Source organism: Onychomys torridus, chromosome 5 (assembly GCF_903995425.1).
Source record: "Onychomys torridus chromosome 5, mOncTor1.1, whole genome shotgun sequence".
Taxonomy (NCBI): domain Eukaryota; kingdom Metazoa; phylum Chordata; class Mammalia; order Rodentia; family Cricetidae; genus Onychomys; species Onychomys torridus.
This window is the reverse complement of record NC_050447.1, coordinates 37,469,708-37,493,310: the sequence shown is the minus strand read 5'-3', so window position 1 is coordinate 37,493,310 and position 23,603 is coordinate 37,469,708. Positions and strand designations below refer to the sequence as shown.

Genomic DNA, 23,603 nt, shown 5'->3' with positions numbered 1-23,603 from the left:
GTGAAGGCCGGAGACAGCGTGGTGAGGCAGTCTTCAGACTCGGTGTAGGAGTGCAAGGGAGGACCGGCGTCGGTCGGTGGACAGAAGCAGAGAGGCTGTGGAAGACAGTCGGCTCAACGGCGCTGAATCCCGCCTAGCCGCTCCCCAAAGGCCCGAGCCCAGGGCCGACCGACCGGGGACGTTTGCGAGGCAGCCGGTTCTTCCAGGGGTGGAACAATCCGGGACAAGGGTACTGGGCACGGACTCCAGGAACAGGGGCCACTAGCCTCACTGCGCCCCGGGCAAACTGCAAGGCGCGCCCCTTAGCAGAGTGACCCAACCCTCCGCGTGACGTGCCACAAGTCAAGTCCCGCGCCTCCGCCGTGGGAAATAGTCCTCAGCCCGTCGGGCTCCGAGTGGGTGGGAACCGCTGGGCTCTCGGAGCGACGCTTCCCAGTGCTGTGCGCGCAGCCAATCCCTGCGAGGTAGGGCGTGGCTAACACGCCCGGTGGATTCCTCCGCGCGAGTTCGCGGTGGTGAGGTCCGGGGAGTCGCCATTTTCGGGGCTGAGCGGCGAGTCGGGAGTCCGTCTGTTCCGTCTTCACGTCTGGATCCCTCCAGGTGAGCGTGCCCTCCGTAGCCACGGCAGCTTTGTCTACCTCTCCGTTCTGCCCCCGCTGCATTTACCAGACCCCAGCCGTCGTTAGGACTGTGGGGTCCAGCCGTCCGTGCCGTGTCAGCGGGGAAGAAAGGGAAAGCCCTGGCGGTCGGGGTCAGGCCTGAGGTCGGTCTCGGTCCGCGGGAGGAGGTGGGACCGCTGAGACAGGTGCTGGCTTCGCTGTCCCGGCGCCTCTTCCCCCGGGCTCTGAGGAGACACCCCCCTGCCGTGTCGTCGGGTCGAGACACTCAGGCAGGCCTTGTCTCCTGCCGGGGTCGCTGCGGAGTGAGTCAGACGTCGGTAGCCGGTGTTCTCCGACTCCTCTTCCGGGTGCTGCGGTCAGGCATGGCAATCGGTATCTTGAACTTGGACCTGGGGTGCGCATCTCGCTCGGGACTAGGACTGTAAACTGACGGCAGCGGGTGGCTCTGGCTGCTTTCTGTCTCTTCTTAGTCTGAGGTTGAACGGCTCCCAAAGGAGATTGTAATTTTTTTCTTTGTTGTTATGCTTTCGTGGTGTTTAGTTTTTTATTACGAGAACAAAGAAGTAAACTCCTCCATGAAACCTGAAAAACAATCGACTGTGCCATCTTGTTCAGTCATACTTTTCCTTATGCATATCGTTTTCCAGCTTAATAAAACCTTAGGTGACACATTTATTAACGACCACACCCCCATACCCCTCAAGTTCCTGGGGGAACTGCACAGCGTCCTTGTTTTTAAGCCATGCAGCTTCTTCACATTCCCACTTGATAAAAATACTGTCGTCGTCGTCGTCCCCCCACTCCCCAGATGACTTTTTGTATCCCCCCCCCCCCCCCCCCCCCGTTTCTACATGATCTGCACTTGTAGAATCCTTAATTAGTCTCTGGTCCCCTTAAGTTCTAATCAGTATCAAGCCCCAATTATATGTAGCTTGTCGTGGTTTAAAGTAAAACTGCGGGTTGGGGATTTAGCTCAATGGTAGAGCTCTTGCCTAGCAAGCTCAAGGCCCTGGGTTCGATCCTCAGCTCCACATACAAAAAAAAAAAAAAAAAGTAAAACTGCAAAACAAAGTTAGTCTAAGTCATTTCAAACACAGGAAAAGGAATGCGCATTCCAGCATTCTTGCTGTGGTACAAATGTCAAAAACTTAGGCAATTAGTATGAAAATTGTTACACACTCATACAAATAAGGTTTTTGTAATGTGATGGGATTGTAAATGGTAAAAGGATAATGGTGCCTAGTCACCACCTACAACTAAAAATGTCTTAAGAACTTTGGGTGGTTGTGGTGAATTTCACACATCATTGCTGGTTGTCTGAGTCCTTCATTGAAATTTAAGTCTTTTTGTTGTTATTGTTTTTGTTTTTGTTTTAGAGACAGAGTTTCTCTGTGTAGTCCTGGGTGTTCTTGAACTCACTCAGTAGACCAGGCTGGCCTCGAATTCAGAGATCCTCCTTCCTCTGCCTCCTGAGTGTTGGGACTAAAATTGAGTGCTGGTACTAAAAGTGTGCACTACCACTACTCACTCTGAAATTTCAGCCTTGATTGGTTTGGCCAGCAAATATTTGATTGTAATATGTAGTATGGAAGTAAACTTGCTGGCAAACTATACAAATAATACTTGGAAGGGAGTTGAATTATGTTGTCTTGAAAAGGGCGTACTAGCTTCTCAGTGTGTTCCTGCCACTGTGTAGCATCTCATTTTCCTCTTTCAGTTCTTTGCAGCTGTGGCCCCTAACGCCGGTTGACTAGGATGTTCTGTGTGTTATAACGGAGGTTTCACGGTAACTGGGTAACTGTTGTTGCAGTGTTTTGGGGAGCAGATCTTGACACAGTAGTCTCTATTTTCCTCCCTTACATTACTGAGTTCCTCTCTTTACACCTCTTACTAAGAATGAAGATTTTACAGATACAGAGGATCTAAGGAGCTTGGTGGTGAGAAACTAAGTTTTGTGTTAAAGATTTGAATAAAATGAGGAATTGACAGGTGCTTAGAATTCTAAGTGAGGCTGATGATCCATGTGTCACACTAATAAAAATATAAATAGCAGCACAGAATCACAGTAGGGTCTTTCTGTATAAACAGGATAGAAAACTGAAAGTTGGGATTGTAGTTGCTAGTTCATGATTCATTCATTAGGCTTCGTGTTTTGGTTGTTCATTGTTTAGTGTGGATTAGATTGTGAATTCCTAAGCTGGTGTCAGCTTTCATTGAAATGTCTCTTGTTTGGCTGGGATCTAGCTCAATGCAGAACATGTAACCTAGCATATATGACCCCTGAGTATCGTCATCTAACATGGCAAAAAAGGTGTGAATTGTTAAACTAGGAAAATTATATTTAGTTAAGTTTCCTAATAATTAGCATAACAGATAGTAGCTTTTGTGCAAGATGCCATGCTGTGCTATGCTATGCTCTTTGGTTGTTTTTGTGAGACACTGGCACCAAAGAAATAATTGAAGGTCTGGGAAGGCTCAGTTGGTAAAGTGCTTGTAGGTGGCAGTGTCAGCATGTGCCTAATCTCAGTGCTAGGGAGGTAGGAACTAGAGGATTTTGGGGGCCCACTGGCCAGCTACTTTATCTAACCAGTGAGAGACCCTGTCTTGGAAATAAGGTTGAAGGAGACACTTGAAGTTGATTTCTGGCTTCCAAACACTTGCTAGCATACACATAATTTTATAAAACTAGTTGAAGCTGGGCATCATGGCACACCTGTAATTCTAGCACTTTGAAGGGTGAGGCAGAAGGATTGTAGTGAGTCTGAGGGAAACTTGTGATGCAGAGTGAGGGCCTGTTTCACCTCCCCTCCCCCAAAATGGAATTTAGAGGCTAGGGGTATACTACTATATTTTCTATTGTAACTAGTGTAGCTCATTTGGAGAGAGCTTTCCTAGAATCTGCCTCTCTTTCTCTCTCTCAAATGCTGGGAATCCAGGTATGTACCACTGCTTCTTTTCTTCTCTTCTTTTTTTAAATGTGTTTGAATGTTTTGCCTGCATGTATGTCTGTGTATCACGGGCATGTGTGGTACTTTCCTAGCCAAAAAGAAGGCACCTAGGAACGGAGTTAACAGACAGTTGTGAGCTACCATGTAGGTATAGGGAATCCAACCCAGGATTGTCTATAAGAGTAGCCAGTGAATACTCTTAACTGATGAGCCATCTGGCCTCTAAGGACACTCGCCCACATGTGGCATACACAACATACACAGATACATGCATACCCATGAATAAAAATAAAAATGTTTAAAGTATGTGCGTGTGCGTGTGTGTGTGTGTGTGTGTGTGTGTGTGTGTGTGTTTTCCACTTGTGGTAGATGTAGAAATCTTACCATTATATTGGTTGTTTCACCTTCCTCCCCCTTTTTTTTTCTCGAGACAGGGTTTCTCTGTGTGGCTTTGTGCCTTTCCTGGATCTCTTTCTGTAGACCAGGCTGGCCTTGAACTCACAGAGATCCGCCTGCCTCTGCCCCAGAGTGCTGGGATTAAAGGCGTGCACTACCCCCCCCCCCTAAGTAATGGTTTTCTTAAGTATTACATTTATGTAGATTGAAAATCCCATAGGGTTGGGGATTTAGCTCAGTGGTAGAGTGCTTGCCTAGCAAATGCAAGGCCCTGGGTTCGATCCTCAGCTCAAAAAAATAAAATAAAATAAAATAAAATAAAATAAAAAATAAATTAAAAAAAAAAAAGAAAATGCCATAAAATGCTAGTGTTGTTGTCTGTCTTTACAGGTGTTGGGGGTGGTGTGTGTGACGCTGTGCGTGTTAGGTCGGAGGATAGCTGGAGTCAGTTCTCTTCTTTCACCTTCTTGTGAGCCCTGGCTGGGGCTTGAACCCAGATCACTGGGCTGGCCAGCAAGCACTTTCACACTGAGCTATCATTGGCCCTTTCCCTGGCAGCTCTGCTGAGAACAAAACTTCTTTTTCATTTTCCCTCATGTGATTATGTCTTGTTTCACCTTTAATTCTGAGGGATATTTTGCCAGATGTAAGGTTTCTGGATTGATGGTTTCTTTTTTCAGTATTTTGAAAACAACTTTCTCATCTTTTGGTTTCCATGATCTTGGGTGAGATTTATAGCCTGTCCCCTCCTTTCTGGTTTTGGGTTCTTGGTTGTGTTGCTGTGCTGGACTCAGGTGATCCTTCCATCTCATTCCAAGTAGCTGGGGCAATAGGTTCATGCCACAATCTTTGGTCATTTGAATAGATACACTATAGATAATAGGTAATATATTACTTTTATATGGTTTTATTCAGTACTTAAAAAATTTATCTATGGCCGGGTATGATGACACACCTTTGGGGAAGCAGAAGCAGGCAGATCTCTGAGTTGGAGCCAGGCCTGGCCTACAAAGTGAGTTCCAGGACAGCCAGGGATACACAGAGAAGCCCTGTCTTGGGGTGCAGGGGACACTGATTCTGATTTCAGCAGTTTGATTATGATGAGATGGGGCATAAGTCTCATTGGGTTTTGTTGTATTTAGAGATTTTTGAGTCTGTGTGTGTGTGTGTGTGTTAAGTTAGGGGAATTTCTAGCTAGTATCTTTTCAAGTAGCTTTTTTTTTTGCACAGTGCGAAGCTCAAATCTAGGACATCTTGCAAATGCTTTAGCATTGAGATATATTCCCAGCCCCTTTGGAATTTGATACAAATGTTAGGCTCTTCTGTTGTCTTGCTAATATTTGAGACTTTGTTCATTAAATTTTTCTTGAGATTATAATTTAATTACATTTCCCCTTTTCCTTTCTTTTTTTCTAAACAGTTCTGTATACCCTTCCCTGCTGTCCTTCAAATTAATGGCTCCCCCCCCACACACTTTGTCGTACCCCCTCCCTCCAATAGAGTTTCTCTGTGTGGCCCTGGCTGTCCTGGAACTCTGTAGACCAGGCTGACCTCAAACTCAGAGATGCAACTGCCTCTGCCTCCTGAGTGCTGGGCTTAAAAGGCGTGTGCCACCACTGCCTGGTGTACTTTGTTCATTTTTATTTGTGTGTGTTTATGAGTTTGGTGTGTATGTGTTTAGTGTATATGGACATGTATGTGCAAGTGCCCACACGTGTGTTCTTGAATGGAATCCAGAAGTGGGTGTCTAGTGTCCTATTGTGGGTTTTTGTTTTGTTTTGTTTGTTTGCTTGTTTTTTGAGGCAGGATGTCTCTGTGAACCTGAGACTTGAGTTTTCTTGGTGAGGCTGGAAACCAGCAAGCTTCAGGGAGTCTGGCTCCACTTAAATCAGTATTAAGGATACAGGCATATGTGGGGTGTCTGGCTTGTTACATGCTTGCTGGGATGCAAACCTCCATGCTCATGATTGCGCAACAAGAACATTTAACCACTGAGCTGTCTCCAATTATGGGTTTATTCATTTTTATCAGTAGATTTTTTTTTTAAATCAATAATAGTTCTCTTTTTCAAATTGGAGAGTTTTATCTCTCTCTCGGGTGCACTGGTTCTTTCTTCTGTCATTTTCCATTCTGTTGTTGGTCCTTTACATCAAGTTTCTTAATATTCTAAGACTTCTGTTTGTTTTTTTTGTAATTTTTACATGTAGGTAAGTGCGCTATGAGCATAGTTGTGAAAGTCAGTAAAGGGAACCATATTCCCTGGACCTGGAGTTACAGAGACAGTTGTAAGTGACTATATTGGTGCTGAGAATCAAACCCAGTACTTCTTAAGAACCGCAGAACCCCCCCACCCCCATAGGGGTTCTTTGTGTAGCTCTGCGCCTTTCCTGGATTTCATTGTTTCCCAGGCTGGCCTCGAACTCACAGAGATCTTCCTGCCTCTGCCTCCCGAGTGCTGGGATTAAAGGTGTGTGCCACCACTGCCCGGCTAAGAACCACAGAAATCTTGACATTTCCCCCCAACTTAAAACTCTGCATTATGTCCCAGTTTTATTATTTTTTGCCTTTGTAACAGTTTCCAAACAGGTGGCTGACAAGGTCGTAGGCCTTGCTATAAATTCTATAACACCATTTATTTCTTTGAATCACTGATGATAGTTATTTTAATTAGTGATATGAGCCATTTCTCTGAGTTATAGATGCCACAGGGCAGTAACTATTTTTTCTTTTTAGATTTATTTATGTGTATGAGTGTTTTGATCAAATGTATGTCTGTGTACCATGTGCATGCCTAGTATCCAGGTAGGCAAGAAGAAGGCATTGGATCTGTAACTGAAGTTACAGATGGCTGTGACTGGTGCTGACAGTTGAATCCAGGTTTCCTGCAGGAAGTGCTCTTAACCACTGTGCCATCTCTCCAGCCCATTTTTTTCTAACTAGTGCATCTCTACACTGTTATAGTATAGAAGGCATTCTGTGCATACTTGTTATAGAGAGTATTTGAACATGTCTAGTGTTGTTCCTCAGGAGTTGTCAATCTTGTTTTTTGAGACAGAGTTTCTCTGTGGAACAGCTCTGGCTGTCCTGGAACTCCCTTTGTAGACCATACTGGCCTGGAATTCAGAGAGATCTGCCTGCCTCTGCCTTCCAAGTGCTGGGATTAAAGGTGTGCACCGCCACTGCCCAGCTCTGACTGGAGCTCACCTAGTAAGCTAGACTGGCTGGCTAATGAGTCCTAGGGATCTGCCTGTCTCTGCATCCCTAGCACTGGGATTACAAATATGTGCCATCATGCCAGCTTTTTTTTTTTTTTTTTTTAATTAATTTATTATATATACAGTGTTCTGCCTACATGTATGCTTGCAGGCCAGAAGAGGGCACCAAATCTCATTACAGATGGTTGTGAGCCACCATGTGGTTGCTGGGAATTGAACTCAGGACCTGGAAGAGCAGCTAGTGCTCTTAACCTCTGAGCCATCTCTCCAGCCCACCAGCTTTTTATATAGTTACTGGGGATTGAACTCGGGTTGTTAGACTTGAGCAGCTAAACTGTCTCTCTAGTCCCCTGCTGCCCATACCCCCATTTTTATTTAGGCCTTGCTTGCACATGTGATCTGAGCTCTATTACAGCTTATAGTGCAATAAAAGACTCAATAGTACATGATATAGATTGTTTACCTGGGGTTTAGTTTCTGGTGTATTTAATTTGGTGAATCTCCTTATATTGCCCAGGCAGGAACTCTTTTATTTTCTTCTTTCCTTCTTTTTATACTCTTTGTATTTTTTACATCATCCATCTTCATCTCATTCATTTTCCTGTCCCTTCATATCCACCGACTGTCCTTGCAAACACCCCCCCCCCCATAAAGTAAAATGAATTTTAAGAAAAAAAAGAAGGGAAAAAAATCATTCTGGCCACGGAAGCTGCTGTGTGACACAGTGAGTCACGCAGTAAACCCCTTTGTCCATATATCTTTACTGCAGAGAGTCATTCATTGGTCTGGTCCGGGGCCCCTGGTTTCTGCTACACTATTGATGCTGGGCCCTCACTGGAATGCCTCTTGGTTATCTTACTGTTGCTTTGTGTTGTGGAAACCCTGCAGCTTTGGGTCTGTAGGACTGGTCCCTTCTTGTGCTCCAGCAGGTCACAGATTGGGGGGGGGGGCACTGTTGGGGTGGGTCAACACATAACCCTTGTTCTGGGCCTGGGTAGTTGCAGAGTTGGTCAGTCCGCCCAGGCTGGAACTCTCAAGACTCAAGGAATCCTCCCACCTCTTTCTTCAGAACTTAGGGCTACAGATGCCGCTCGTGGCTTCCGTTTACGTTTTATTCTTAGTTCTACCCGTAGGTAGGTAGTGGCTGATTTGGTGCAGGTGCTACAAAGTAAATGATAGTAGTTATTAATGCTCTTCTTTTTTCTTACTTCCGATCGTCTCTGCTTGTAAGTGCCTGAGAATATGGATGCTGTTTGATCTGTCAACACACAGTCTGCTGCTGGAGTACTGGGAGTCTAACTCTCAGAAACCTTGTTCTCTGGAACCTGGGACTTTACACGTATAACTCCTTGGGCTTGGGAGGTTTTTGGTTTGAGACAGGGTCTTGACTTGTCAATGTGTACCACCACATCAGGCTTACACTTTCCCTTTACAAGTGTCTGATTTGTTCTTTAGGACACAGCTTAGGCTTTGCTATTTGGAGAACCTTCCATTATGATTGTCCTAAGATGTTGGGTCATTTATTTACAATAGGTTTCTCAGTCTTAGTTCTGTTAAGGTTTTGGACAGATGTTGTAAGGACATTGTCCTTACATGTCTAATGGCATCCTAGGCTTCTACCCACTAGTTGGCAATAGCTTCCCCTCCGGTTATGACAGTGCAAGATATCTCCAGTCACTCCCAAGTGAGACTCTAGAATTACAGTCCTTTTCAAACACTATTATAGCTTCCTGGATTGTAACTATTTTTTCTTGGATTGAATACAATTTTCTTGTGAGAAGCAGAAGCTGTACTACACTCTTTTCCTCAGCATCTAGCTAGAGTCTGACACGTAATCAATAAATAACTTGTTAGACGGATTGAACATAATTCAGCATAATGGATGAAGGTTATTTGTGACATGCAAGTTACCCAATGTAGTATAAAGGTCTCTTGAGACAGTTTCACAAAAGGAAGTATATCCTGTTGTCTTCTGAAAGTGCTTTTTACACAGGCAAATACTAGTCCTAGTGTTTGTACATTTTGTGTGTTTTATTGTCTCTTCCTTGGTTACTTTGTCAGATCTAGCTTCTACTTGGATATGACATTGTTTTGAAGTTTTGAGTCCAGAAATAAAAAACCGAGAAATAGAAATTGTACTGTCTTGAGATAGAATATACAGTGTTCAGTGCACAGTTGACACCCGTGGTGGTTATGTTGGCTGTTATGGCTGTCAGTGCAATTCTTGGTAAATTGCTCTCTTGTAGAATTTTGTTGTGGTTTGTTTTGTTTTTTTTCTTTCTGGAGCTGAGGACTGAACCCAGGGCCTTATGCTTGCTAGGCAAGCACTCTATCACAGAGTTAAATCCCCAACCCTTTTTTAAAAAAATAATTTATTTTTATTTTATGTACATTGATATTTTGACTGCATGTATGTCTGTGTGAGGGTGTCAGATCTCCTGCAGCTGGAGTTACAGACAGTTGTGAGCTGCCAGGTGAGTACTGGGAATTGAACCCAGGTCCTCTAGAAGAGCAGCCGGTTCTCTTAACCCTGATCCACCTCTCCAGACCATAGAGTTTCATAGAGCAGGTTCCTGCTTGTATTCTTCACCTCCCTTGTAGAACTCTTTGTGCCTGAGTAGATGCTAATAATATTTTTGTGATACTGGATAGTAATTTTTCTCAAAGGCTCAAATTTAGTAGCAATATTTGAGAAATTAACATATATTGAATTTGGCTCTAACTTTGTCAATCTTCTTAAAAAGATCACCATTTTTGAGAATTTTTGTTTGTTTGTTTGTTTTGTTTGTTTTTTACACAGGAGTACTTCCTGCCTCTTTGTTTTGTTGTTGTTGTTATTTGGGGTTTTTGTTTTTTGAGACAGTTTGCCTCTGTCGCAATGGCTGTAATGGAACTCATGTAGACCAAGCTGGCTTTAAATTCACAGAGATCTGTCTGCCTTGGCTTCCTGAGTGTTGGGACTAAAGGTGTGTGTCACTATGCCTGGCCGCCTTGTCTTTTTAATCACCCTGTTCCGGTGGCCAATACCTACACACTAATTTTTTCTGTCACCAGATTCTTTCAGATTTTAAATCCACTTATTCCTATTGAGTCAGTTCTTTGAACAAGGTAAAGTGATAAGTAAACAAGATGTTTAGATCATGTCATTGTATTAGAAAACCCTAGGGCAGGGGTTAGCTGAGTGGTAGAGATGTGCGTGCGCATGGCCCACTTCAATTCCCGGCACCAAGAAGAAAAAAGGGAGGAAGCCACTCTGGTTTATGTTACTAGTCCACCTCTAAGTAGTGCTGTCTCCTGAACTAATCTGGACTCTTCCTGGTGCACTTCTTTTTCCAGGAGGAGCAGGACAGCATGCTGGGCTCCGGCTTCAAAGCTGAGCGCTTACGAGTCAATTTGAGATTAGTCATAAATCGTCTTAAACTGTTGGAGAAAAAAAAAAGTGAGTACTGTGTCCTGTTGTGTCTCCCCTCCCCCACCCCTGCCCCCTACTCTTATTATTATTATTTTTTTAAATCAGCTACCAGCATCTCAATCTGGATCTTTCAGGCTAGTACTATGGAGTCTTTCTCACAGCTTTGCATTTAGGATACATGTCTACCTCTTGTATATAGTTAAATTGAAACACTTTGTTGCAGGTACGGTGTCTGTTGCAGTAAAGAGATACCATGACCACAGCAACTCTTATAAAGAAAAGGGTTTAATTGGGTGGTTAAAGTTCAGAGGTTCAGTCCATTATCATCACAGAGAGACATGGCAGTGTGCCAGCAGACATGGTGCTGGAGAGGTAGCTGAGAGTCCTACTTCTTGAATAGGCAATAGGAGGTGCTCTGTCTCACTAGGCATAGTGAGACACTTCCTTCAGCAAGGCCACACCTCCTAATAGCATCACTCTGTTTGGAGGCCATTTCCTTTCAAACCATCACAGATCCCTCTGAAGTTGTAACCTCTGCATCCATGGGTTCCACATCTGTGCATCCAAACAAATGCTGATCAGAAATATTTAGAGAGAAAAATGCATATGTATTGAGTATGTACTAACTTCTTGCCATTATTCCAAAGTAATACATTGTAACAGCCACTTACATAGCATTTATATTATGCTATATAAGTAATCTAGATGTGGTTTAAAGTATATAGGAGGCTAAGCATAAGAATCTGTATATTCTGTACCATTTTATATGTCCTAGGCACTTGAGCCTTCCGATTGTGGTATCCATAGGTATCCAGGAGCCAATCCTTCTTGGATTCTTAGCAACTCTTGTGGGATAGTTAAGTATCCTTCTTAACTATGGCTTCTGAGTTGGAAATGTCAGCCTGTATCATAGTTTCATCTATGTAGGGTGGGGAATTCTAGAGCAGTTATGATGAGAGCAGACATGTAAGGAGTGTGAGCTAGGTCACTGTAGATTACAGCATGAATCTTCTCTGGCTTGTCTGTTGGGTGGAGGTCTGCTCACTGGCCAGGTTCCAGTGCATTACTGCTGTGTGTTTGGAATGGTTTGTGTTCCAGCGGAACTGGCTCAGAAAGCACGGAAGGAGATTGCTGACTATTTGGCTGCTGGGAAGGATGAGCGAGCACGCATCCGTGTAGAGCACATTATCCGGGAGGACTACCTTGTGGAGGCCATGGAGATCCTGGAGCTGTACTGTGATCTGCTGCTGGCTCGGTTTGGCCTTATCCAGTCTATGAAGTAAGATATCTTGCCTCAGAGGCTAAACAAATCTGGAATTTGAGAATGGAGTAATACTATCTCAGTCTACATGTATCTGCAGCGGGCCAGCACTAGGAGGTACTTTCACATTCCTGAGGGTCTTTTTGTCTATTAGTGAAAGTAAAACAGAATCTGAATCCAGTCTCCCAGGTTTGAGTCTTGGTTCAGCTTGTGTGAGGTTTTGTGGACTTGGGCATGTCACTTAGTTTTGTTTCTCCAAAAGCAAAATAGGGAAATGAAAAGGCTAGCATGCCAATTACCAGGAGCCAGTATAGTTTGTGAAATAACTTGGGAGGTCATCTGGTACATGATAACAACAACAACAACAACAACTATGATTTTGTTGGTTTTAAAGCATGCTAACTATATATCTGTATATTTTTCTTGGTTAGAGAGCTGGATTCTGGGCTGGCTGAATCTGTGTCTACACTGATCTGGGCTGCTCCTCGGCTTCAGTCGGAAGTGGCTGAGTTGAAAATAGTAAGTACAGGCGGTTTCTGTAATGTCTGTAGACTTTGGTTTGTTTTAGACGAGGTCTCACCATGTCCTGGTCGGCCTGGAACTCACAGAAATCCACCCTTCTCTGCCTCTGCCTGCATGCTGCGCTTAAAGGTGTGTACCACCATGCCCAGCATTTGTACTTTTTGGTATTATTAAAAAAGACTGCCGCCAGGTGGTGGTGGTGCACACCTGTAATCCCAGCACTCGGGAGGCAGAGGTAGGCGGATCTCTGTGAGTTCGAGGCCAGCCTGGTCTACAGAGCGAGTTCCAGGACAGCCAGGGCTACACAGAGAAACCCTGTCTGGGGAGGCGGGGGTTGTAAATAAATAAATAAAAAGTCTGTTTATTTGGGTATCTTGTTCTTCTAGTTTTGAAATAGGCTTTGTTAAGTAGTTGCTCCTTTTCAGACCTTTATGGCATAGAACATTGTTTTGAGAATTTGAACAAACTTTCTAAAAGGCAGATTTACATGCCAATTTAAATTTTTTTTTTTTTTTTTAATTTTTCAAGATAGGGTTTCTCGATGTAACCCTGGCTGTCCTGGAACTCACTCTGTAGACCAGGCTGGCCTTGAACTCAGAGATTCACCTGCTTCTGCCTCTCTAGTGCTGAAATTAAAGGTGTGTTTCACCACTGCCTGGCTTCTCTTAAATTATTTTTTAGTTGGGTTTGGTGGCTTGTACATACTTTGGTGGTCCCATACTTTGGAGGCTGAAGCGAAAGGGCATGAGTAAAGGCCAGCCTGGACTACATTGCATGACCCTGTCACATAAAGAAGGGGGGTGGGTAGAAAAACCTTACATATATTAGATACACACATATTTGCTTGTTATAGTACTTAATCTTATTTGTATACATGGAAAAACATTTTTCTCTCTAGCATCTTGTTTTTGTGGTACCAGGGATCAAGCCAGGGCCTCACACACACTAGCAGCTGCTCTATCACTGAGCTCCATCCATTTCCAGAACAATTTTTGTTTTGTTTTTAGATTTTTAATTTTATGTGCATGAGTGTTTTCCTGCCTACATGTATATATGTGCATTATGTCCATGCCTGGTACCTGCAGAAGCCAGAGGAGGATATCAGTTTCCCTAGAACTCAAGTTATAGGCACTTGTGAGTTGCCACAGCAGATGTCCCAGTTTTCATTTTCTTGAGACAGGGTCTCATGTAATCCCGGGTGGTTTTGGATTTGTTTTGTATTTGAAAGTGACCTTGAACTCCTGATCTTTCTGCCTTTATCTTCCAAGTGCTGGGATGGTAAGCCAGAACAGTTCTTTGTTTGCCTTTTGAGACTGGTTTCTCTGTGTAGCCCTGGCTATTCTAGAACTCACTCTGGAGACCAGGCTGGCCTTGAGCTCACAGTGATCCACCTGCCTCTGCCTCCCGAGTGCTGGGATTAAAGGCGTGCATCACCATCACCTGACTCAGAACAGTTCTTACACAATTGTAAAGCACACAATTAAAACATTTTAAGGTAACAAATCCCGTGTTGAGTCAACTCCTTGCTTTAAACCCCTATAGTAGCTTTCTGTTGTTTTTATGGTAGAAACACAGTGCCAAGATTTATGTCATCTAACTCCCACGTGCCCATCTTCAGTTGTTACTGTGCTCTTAGGTTCTACACTATAGGCTCGATAACTTGTTTCAGGTTTGTGTATTGACCATGTTTAGCCCCATGAGACCTTTACACATTTTCCTGGAACAATTCTCTTTCTGTTCTTGTTGAGTTAACTTGTTTTGTTTCTTACTATGTAGTCCTGACTGGTCTCAAACTTGTAGGGCTCCTTCTGCTTCTGCCTCCCATTAGTGGTTACAGAGACATGGTACTGTACCTAGCTCTTTGCTTAGTTAACTTCTAACTATCTTCCAAACGTTGACAAAACAACATTTGTTCCTCAGAGGCGCCCTCCTCTCACTCTTCTGCTCAGGTCTGACTGCGTGTGCGCCTTCCTTTAGTAGTGTTTATCCTAACTGCAGGTGGACCTTGTTGGATTTTTTAATTATTAATATTATTTTACACAGAGATTTTGACTCCCTAAAAGTAGGAGTAGTGTCTATTTTCATTTATCATCATATTACTATTTTTGGAGGGTGGGAGAGGAGTTTTGAGAAAAGGTCTCATGTAGCCCAAGCTAGCCTTGAACTGATCCTCTTGCTTCTACCTCCCTAGTTGAATGAGATCACAGGTGTATGCCACCTTGCTCAACTCGTTGTATTTACGGTATTTATCGTGCTTAATGATAGTGTTTGGAGTTAGGTTGTTGCTTTCTGGGTAGATGAATAAATAATGTATACTTACCAAGGTTTTATAGGCATTGTTATTTTAAAGATTTATTTATTTATTATGTATACAGAAGAGGGCACCAGATCTGATTACAGATGGTTGTGAGCCACCATGTGGGTGCTGGGAATTGAACTCAGGACCTCTGGAAGAGCAGTTGGTGCTCTTAACCTCTGAGCTATCTCGCCAGGCCGGCATTGTTATTTAAAACCCAGTCATGGAGATATGTTTTATGTTGATAGGAAGTGTAAAATTTTTTATGGGAGTAGTTTCTCTTATAATTTTTCTTTCTTTCTTTTTTTCTTTTTTTTTTTTTTTGTAGGTTGCTGATCAGCTCTGTGCTAAATATAGCAAGGAGTATGGCAAATTGTGCAGGACCAATCAGATCGGGACTGTGAATGATAGGGTAATGAACGTACCTGGTAAATAGGACCCAGTGGGACAGGTAGTTTTGTTTTGTTTTTCTCGAGACAGGGTTTCTCTGTGTAGCTTTGCGCCTTTCCTGGGACTCACTTGGTAGCCCAGGCTGGCCTCGAACTCACAGAGATCCGCCTGCCTCTGCCTCCCAAGTGCTGGGATTAAAGGCGTGCGCCACGACAGGTAATTTTATTACCAGTGGGGGGCTTGAGTTGTGCAGGTGCATGGATGAGGTAGTCAAGGGATGTCTTTTATAGTATAGTGAAGGTCAGAGGACAACTGTGGCCAGCAGTGCAGTCTAGTCCTCTCCCTGCCAACACCTGGATGTGTGCTTGCTTTTCTCTTTTTCATATTCTGTGAGTTATGAAGGCGGGAAGGAAAGTGGAAAGAAGGGTTGGATGACTGAAATGGGGAAGGCATTAGCGTTGAATCTTTTTTTGGTATACCCGCCTCATACAGAGCTAGAGAGTGTGAGAAGAGCATGGGTCCTGTAATGTGCCTCTGACTGAAAAAAAATTGTTGATCTTTATTCTTATCTTCCCCAATTTTACCAGTGAAATGAAAGGAACTAATTTTGAAAAAGAAACAGGTTAGGATTAGGCTGGTTGTGTAAATATGCTTCTTAATGTTGATCTGTTATTACAGCTGATGCACAAACTGAGTGTAGAAGCCCCACCCAAAATCCTTGTGGAAAGATACCTGATTGAAATTGCCAAGAATTACAATGTGCCCTATGAACCTGACTCTGTGGTCATGGTAAGTTTATGCCAGAACACAAAGGAAAATGAGTCTCTAGGACTTCTTGGGGGCATATATTATTTATACTAGCTGAATTGGAATGTGTAAGCCTTTGTTCAGCTAGAACCTTCTTATTTAACAATAAATAGACCTGCAAATCTCACAGGCACTTAAAGCATGAGATTGAATAAATGACGGCATCTTGAGAATGCACAACCTTGACAGAAACATAAAAGCATGTTATTTTTGCCTTTCAGCAAGCTTGAAGAAATCAGTAATCCCCGTGTACAATGCAATGCCCCAAGACCTACATTGTTGTGGAATATTATTTTAAGATGTGCTAGACTTGTTTGTGTTGCATTTGTTTAACTCTGTGAAGCTGTGTTACTTTTCCTGCCTACACCTGATTTGTCTAATAAAGAGCTGAATGACCAATAGCCAGACAGGAGAGGGACAGGCGGGGCTGCCAGGCTGAGAGAGTAAAGAGGAGAATGAGGAGAGAGAAGAGGAGGAGGAGAGGATGCCAGGGCCAGCCACCCAGTCCCACAGCCAGCAACAGAGTAAGAAGAAAAGCATATAGTATATAGAAAGTTGAAAGCCTAGAGGCAAAAAGATAGGTGGGATAATTTAAGAAAAGCTGGCTAGAGCCAGGTGGTGGTGCACGCCTTTAATCTCAGCTCTTGGGAGGCAGAGCCAGGCAGATCTCTGAGTTGGAGGCTAGCCTGGTCTATAGAGCGAGATCCAGGATAGACACCAAAACTACACAGAGAAACACTGACTTGAAAAAACTGGGGGGGGGAAAAAAAAGCAAAGAAAAGCTGGCTAGAAACAAGCCAAGCTAAGGCTGGGCATTCATGAGTAAGTCTCTGAATATTTATTTGGGAGCTGGGCGGTGGGCCCACAAAGAGCAAAGAGTGAAAAAATACCAACTGTACCTCATAGTTCACTTACGTGCTGTGTGCAGGAAGTGGTCAGAAAGCTGTGGAGATACATGTAAACAAATTCTCTGTCCTGAACTGATTCAACAGTTAAGTTTAGTGTGGTGTGGTAGAAGCTTGTATGCTAACCAAACCTCCAGCACACAAACACCCCCAGGACAGGCAGCAGCGTATGTCCCATCTGTCTGTCTCCCCTCCCCAACTCTCAGGAGTATTAATGGGTGGGAAGCTCACATACCTGAGTGTTTCTGCTGGCCTTCTGTGTTCTTCCTTGGGGCATTTTCTTTCCAAATCTGACCAGGACAGGGAGTTTTAAACTCTGTATTCTGCCCTCTTCCTTCTCTTGGAGACCTTTGTAGATTCCCTTGTTTCCTGGGGAATCATCTGAGGCTGTGGTAGAGCATTGCAGTGTAGTGTTCTCCCACCTCCTGCACTCTGCCTGCAGGTGCTGATGTTGAGAGCACTCCAGAGTAAACAACTTATGCTTATATGTGTATCCTTAGACTTTCCTAGGGAACATGGCTGTGGACATGGATTAAATACTTGTGTCAATTTTTCTTAGGCAGAAGCTCCTGCTGGGGTGGAGACAGACCTTATTGATGTTGGATTTACAGATGATGTGAAGAAAGGTGGTCCTGGAAGAGGAGGAGGGGGCGGGTTCACAGCTCCTGTTGGTGGACCCGATGGAACAGTGCCAATGCCCATGCCCATGCCCATGCCCATGCCCTCTCCAAATGCTCCCTTCTCATACCCACTGCCAAAGGGACCAGTAAGTATGTGTGCATAAAGAAAGTGTGGATGTGAGCTTTAGAGAATGTTGCAGAAGAGGACATAGTGGCTCTGTAAACACACTGAGGAATTATAGGTTGCCAGGGAGACAGAGCAATATGAATATTCGTACTAGCTGAGTAACCAAGCAAGTGTACTGAGGAACAGTATCAGGTTGTGGAAAGTCCTTGGCTTCTGCTGCAAGTACTGAAGTAGAAAACCTAAGGTAGTGGGAGGAAAAGTTTACTAAATCCTGGGTACCTGGTGCAGTAATGCTAGTAGTTTTTTGTTTGTTTTCTTTTGTTTCTGAAAGTGAACTTTCCTTTATTACCAGGCTGAAAAACCTTTGTTGATAGGATATCAGTTTTACAGTAGTTATTTCTAAAAGATGATAATTCAATTTTCCCCTTGGAGACAGACATTGAAGCACTTGGTGTGGTGATTTGAGGAATAACCCTTGCAGATCTTTAAACTTTTAGTCTTTCTGACCACATGTGGTCCTTTTGAGCCTTTCTCTGCATACATACATACATACATACATACATACATACATACATACTATGTGTGTGTTCACACACATTTCTTCCCATCTCATACAGAAGTTACAGATTGGGAGCAGTGTTTCTGATACTGCTTTTCTCTTGCAGTCGGATTTCAGTGGATTGCCAGTGGGGACTTACCAGGCCTTTCCTAACATTCACCCACCTCAGATACCAGCAACTCCCCCATCGTATGAATCTGTAAGTGCCTGAGTCTCTTTGGTAAACGGCAGGAGAGTGAATCCCATGAAGAGAGCAAAATAATAACAGGGAAGGCAAACTTTTGATCAACTTAGTATGGGTGTTGCTCTTGCTTTGGGATTCTTCATCGCTTTCATGCTGCCCTGTGGATGGGGAACGCTGTTGGTGGCATTTGTGGTGGGCATGCTATGTCAGCACTGAAGCCAGGAATCAGAAAGGAGCTGCTCTTAGGAAGTTACAGTCTCATGGGCATGGTGGCACATGCCTATAGTCTCAGCATTTTGGAGGATCAGGAGTTCAAGGTCAGCCTGGACTACATGAGCTTATCTAAAAAAAAAAAAAGTGAAAAAGAAAGTTGTAGTGCCTACTAGAGCACTTAATCTAGATGTGTTTGTTTTACTAACTAGTCTGAGAGCCTCATTGAGCTACTATGTAATTTGATATTAAGATATTTATTAAAGCATCAGTTTTTTTTAATTTTAAGTTTTCAATATTCATGGGGACTTAAACAAAAGTGTCTAATTAGTTGTTTTTGGCATGTAGTGTTGGTTTCACATTTTATTCTTACAGTTAAAACTTATATAGAGCAAACCTGTGGCACAGGTCAGTAATCTTAGCAGCTTGGGAGCTGAAGTAGATCGATCACAGATATAAGACCTTGTTTCACAATAAAGAATAAAAACAGTTGGGAAGTAGTTGAGTGGTCGGGTGTGTGTCTGTCATGTACTAGCCCCTAGGTGCAGTCCCTAGTGCTTAGGGGTTTGGGTAACTTGCGTAAATGGCTCATGTAGTAAAGATGTCTTGAACTGTTTGTAACAGTAGCTCTGCTTCACAATTGCTTGTTTTCTGCCAATCATATATATACACATGACTCATAAACATGGCTTTGAGAGCTGTTTCCAGCCTCTGGTTTACTTAGCAAATCCCATACCAACTTGTTTTCTATGTAAATTGTTCACCTAAGAAGCTCTCCCTGACCCTTAGTTTGCTTATCATTCTTCCCATTGGTTTTCATCTCTAGTTGATGTGTTTTCTCCTGGAACTGAGTCTTTCTCACGTTTTAGTATTCCATGTATTAAAACATGGCCAACTGTGTGTGGAATGAGGTGGATCTTATCAGTCCTTGAGGCCTTGGTTCTTGTAGATTTACTAGCTTGCTTTGCCTGGAAGCTGAAAGTGTCCCAGTGTGGTAAGACTTTTCTTTCTTTGCTTAGCAGTTCAGAGGTTGGCATGGTGTCCATGTGGTTCAGAGAAGCATGGAGAGACTAGAAGGTGTTTTCCTAGGAGCAACTTCTGTTGCTTTTGGTGAACAGCTTAGCTTTTGGAAAACCCAGGAGCTGGCACCAGTATTAGTACTTGTCGAGAGATGCCTTTCATTGTCTTTTCCTTTGCTAACAATCTGTGTTTTACAGGTTGATGACATTAATGGTGATAAAAATGTTTCTTCTGCACAGATTGTTGGTAAGTGTTTCAGAAAGCTTCACACTGAATCCTCTTCTCGCACTATTCCTCTCTCCATGGCCATGGCATTCACCCAAGGAACATGTCCTCCTTCAAATAGAATGTATCTAACACAGAACTCAGGACTTCTCACTTTAAAACATAAATATTTTCCCTAGCCCCAACCTTCCAAATTCTGTGTTTTATTTTTAGTCACCTAAGTTTTTTTATTGGCTTGAAAGGTGGTTTTGATAGAAGGTAGAAGCTGAACTTAGGACTTTTGGAAGAGTAACACGTGCTTTTAATGGCTGAGCCATCTCTCTAGCCCTCCCTAATTAAAAAAAAAAAAAAAAAAGCAAAAAAAAAACCTATTCAGGTCTCCAGGGGCATAGACATACATACACCAAATAATAAAGTATTGGATCCTTTGGAACTGGATTTAAGACTGTTGTGAGTGGCCATGTGGGTTCTGGAAGAGCTTTCAGTCACTGGGCCATCGCTCTAGCCCTCCACCCCAGCTGTGGTTTGAAGTGACATATTGGTGTCTAGTTAGGTTTCTATACCTGTAATAAAACAGCATGACCAAAAGCAACTCTAGGAGGAAGGGTTTATTTTGCTTACACTTCCATATCATAGTCCAAATTGTCATATTTAGGACAGGAATCTGGAGGCAGGAACTGAAGCGGAAGCCGTGAAGGAATGCTCTTTACCTGCTCAACCTCATGGCTTGCTCAGCCTGTTTTCTCATACCACTCAGGACCACTGAGGGAGGCATTGCCCACTGGGCTGGGTCTCTCATTAATCTGGTGGGGCATTTTCTCAATTGAGATTCCCTCTTCCCAAGTGATTCTAGCTTGTGTCTAGTTGATATGTCTAGCCAGCACAGGGCAAAATAGTGCAGACAGTCAGGTGGATTTTCATAAAGTAAGCATGTGTATGCAGTTTTCAGTAAGTTAAAAAATGAAGTGCTGCTGGCAGCGCAGAAAGCAGATTTACAATAAAGTTGGGTGTGGTGGTGCGCCTGTAATACCAGCACTGGGGAGCTGGAGCTGTAAGTTCAGTGGTGGGGCATTTGCTTAGCATGTGCAAGTTGATCTCCAGCGTTGAAAGAGAAGAAGAAAACCGAAAACTGGAAGACTTAATACAGACTAGACTTTTACATCAAATAGTACCAGTGCTAACATGACCTTGGACTTCCTTATCCTCTTGCTTCTACCTCCCCAGTGCTGGCCATGATGGACATAAACCACCATACCCAGTGTGTGCAGTGCTGGGGTAAAACCACGAGCTTTGTGTGTGCTAGGCAAATACTCTGCTAACTGAACTGCGTCCCAACCTCTCCAGTTTGATCTTTTTCTGTCCTCTGCCAAAGGGATTGTGGGGTTTTGGGTGGTAGTTTTGTCAAAGGATGGCTGAGGCATTTCTCTGCTATTTGTAACATTGTGCTCTTGGCCCTGATTTAATTAGGACCCAAGCCAGAAGCTCCTGCAAAGCCCCCTTCCAGACCCATGGATAATTACAACAACTTTGTCCTGCCAGAGTTGCCATCTGTGCCAGACACACTCCCAACTGCTTCTGCTGGAGCCAGTACCTCAGCATCAGAAGACATAGACTTCGATGATCTTTCTCGGAGATTTGAGGAACTGAAAAAGAAAACATAGGTCTCTTAAACCAGGAAGTGGAGACCGAACAGTTCTTCCTTGTAGCAGTGAATCTCCATGAAATTCCGTTTCATCTGTTAACCATCACTGAGCACTCTTCCTTGGGGCTCTCTTGCTGCTCTACCAGTCGTGTTGCTTTCCAGTTCTCTAGTGACACTAAGAGACCAACAGCTGGAGACTGCTGGAGCAGGTGGCTTCTGGTGGCTGTGTTTGCCTGTCTGTCTGTCTGTCAGTCACATGGATCCTTGGTTCTCTCCTGGCCATTCCATTTCCAAAGGAGTCAGAAGTATTGTGGGTAGAGTTGCCAAAGATGGCTGGACCATGGAAGAGAGTACCCTATGACGTGTTTCAACCTTGACTTGTAAATGCATCCCTCTGATTGGGGGTGATTGTAGAGAGAATCATGGCCGCCATGTGTTTTCTCAAATGAGTTAGGTGGCTCAGGAAGCCACTGTGACGGTTCCTGGAGGCAGGGCCTCTCATTGACCTATACACTACTCCTTGCTGCAGGGCACTGTTCCACCTGGATCCAGTTGCAGAGTTTGTTTCGAAAAGTTCTCTTAGTTCTACTGGATTCTCAGGGAGCCCTCTGTGGCCTTTTGCTGTCTTTGAGTGCTGTGTTTCCCTTTTAGGAAAGAGCGGCACGGTGGGAGTTTGTTTTTCTCATAGCATGTTAGGTGGAAAGCATAGGTCTCTATCCAAGCCTGGGTGGGCTTCCAGTTGCCTTAATAGAAGTACTCAAGTCTCTTGGGTAGAGAGCTGGAAGCCTACAGGAAAGGAGGGATACATTTTCATTGGAAAACTTGAGGGAATCTTTACAAACTAATATCTTAAGTTTTAGTGCCATGTGGCTGTAGCTCACTGCTTTCCTGGGTGGATATGACTCTTTATTATGGTAACATATGTACTTCTTTGCCCCTAGCCAAAACCACCTTTCCCCAAGAGGTTAGCTTTGGGACTGGAAGATGAGGTTTTTGGTTTTTTTTTTTTTTTTTTTTTGCTTATGTATATTTCTGTACATACCTGTTTCAAGCAACTTCATTGTTTTTGATCGTTTTGTCTCATAGCTCAGTAGCTACTAATAAAGATCTCATGTCCTACTTTCTCTAGTGTTGGTCAGATGAATGGATTCTTAGTGGAGAATATTTTACCCAAGTGACTCATATTAGTGATTAGCCAGATCCAGCCTTCACTTTCCTTTCCCTTAGGACTGTAGGTGTCAGGAGCTGTTGGGGCTCATTTCCATCCCTGGACTTGAGCTCAGATAGCATCTATGAATTTGCTTGCCTGCTACTCTATTTTTAGTAAGCTGCAGTTGAGCTCACTCTTGGCATGAGTGGTGAGCATTCTGTTTCCTGCTGGTTGGCAGTGTAGCTATGTACTTAGCGTATCATTCTCCTTATTACACAGCTGAAGTCCATCAGCAAGATTATGGAGACAATGGGATTTTGATTCTTCACTAACAAAAAAGTGTTACACTTCTGCCATGAAATGTAAAGTATTATCAATAATACAGTAAAATGTAAGCTAGGCTAGGCGGTAATGAGGTTAAGAGAGATCTTAAGACACAGATGTCAGTACCCAGTGTTGTCAGCAGGCTTCTCAGATGCAGGATTCTGCTGCTGGCGGATTCCTAACAAACTTGAGAGCTTTTGTAGTAACATATCTGTCAGTGTAGCTTCTTTCTGAGTATTTGAAGACAGAGAGTAAAGTAAGTGACCCAGGATTGTAGGTGAAAGTACCAAAGATACCCCTTCAAAAACCCTGTAAATATAGTAAAGACACTAATAAAGGCTTACTGTCAGATGGAGGGAATGTCTACTGAATGGTTGGAGACCAGTTGTTTATGTCTTGGCAATTTGATTTCCTAGGAAAGTAACTGAGGCCACTAAAGGAAAGGTGCATTATGTCATGGCATCTTTGTAACCCAGATTGGCCTTGAACTCTTGAGTTCTATCTCCACTTCCAAATGTTGGCACTGAAAGTGTGTGCCACCATACCTGTATTAAAGCAGTGTCCTTGGCAAGCAGGATCTCTGTGTGTTCAAGGCCACAATGGAAAGAGAGCCAGCTGTGGTGGCACATGCCTTAAATCCCCAAACTAGTTAACCATGGAGGTCTGGAGGTCTGTGCAGACAGACAGGAATTGACAGAGCTGGGTAGGAAGAGGAAGTGACGTAGTTGAATGGAGAGAGCAAATCAGACGGCAGAACAGCAAAACATATA

At 43.5% G+C, this 23,603-nt stretch overlaps 1 protein-coding gene across 4 annotated transcripts; it reads left to right on the top strand.

The window, feature by feature from the left end:
* The first annotated feature begins 489 nt into the window (after positions 1-489).
* Positions 490-23,388, top strand: Ist1 (IST1 factor associated with ESCRT-III). 4 transcript variants are annotated; one of them, XM_036187774.1, is made up of 10 exons: positions 490-600; positions 10,516-10,618; positions 11,690-11,870; positions 12,284-12,371; positions 14,999-15,082; positions 15,739-15,849; positions 17,332-17,538; positions 18,185-18,277; positions 19,732-19,738; positions 21,185-23,388. In XM_036187774.1, the coding sequence occupies exons 2-10, from the start codon at positions 10,531-10,533 to the stop codon at positions 21,376-21,378; spliced, it is 1,053 nt and encodes a 350-aa protein (XP_036043667.1). In that variant the 5' UTR covers positions 490-600; positions 10,516-10,530; the 3' UTR covers positions 21,379-23,388. The 4 variants fall into 4 exon arrangements, with proteins under 4 accessions (XP_036043667.1, XP_036043664.1, XP_036043668.1 ...); XM_036187771.1 differs by having other exon boundaries at positions 19,690-19,738; positions 21,185-22,487; XM_036187773.1 differs by lacking the exon at positions 490-600 and adding an exon at positions 626-980 and having other exon boundaries at positions 19,690-19,738; positions 21,185-22,343.
* The last annotated feature ends 215 nt before the right edge of the window (positions 23,389-23,603 follow it).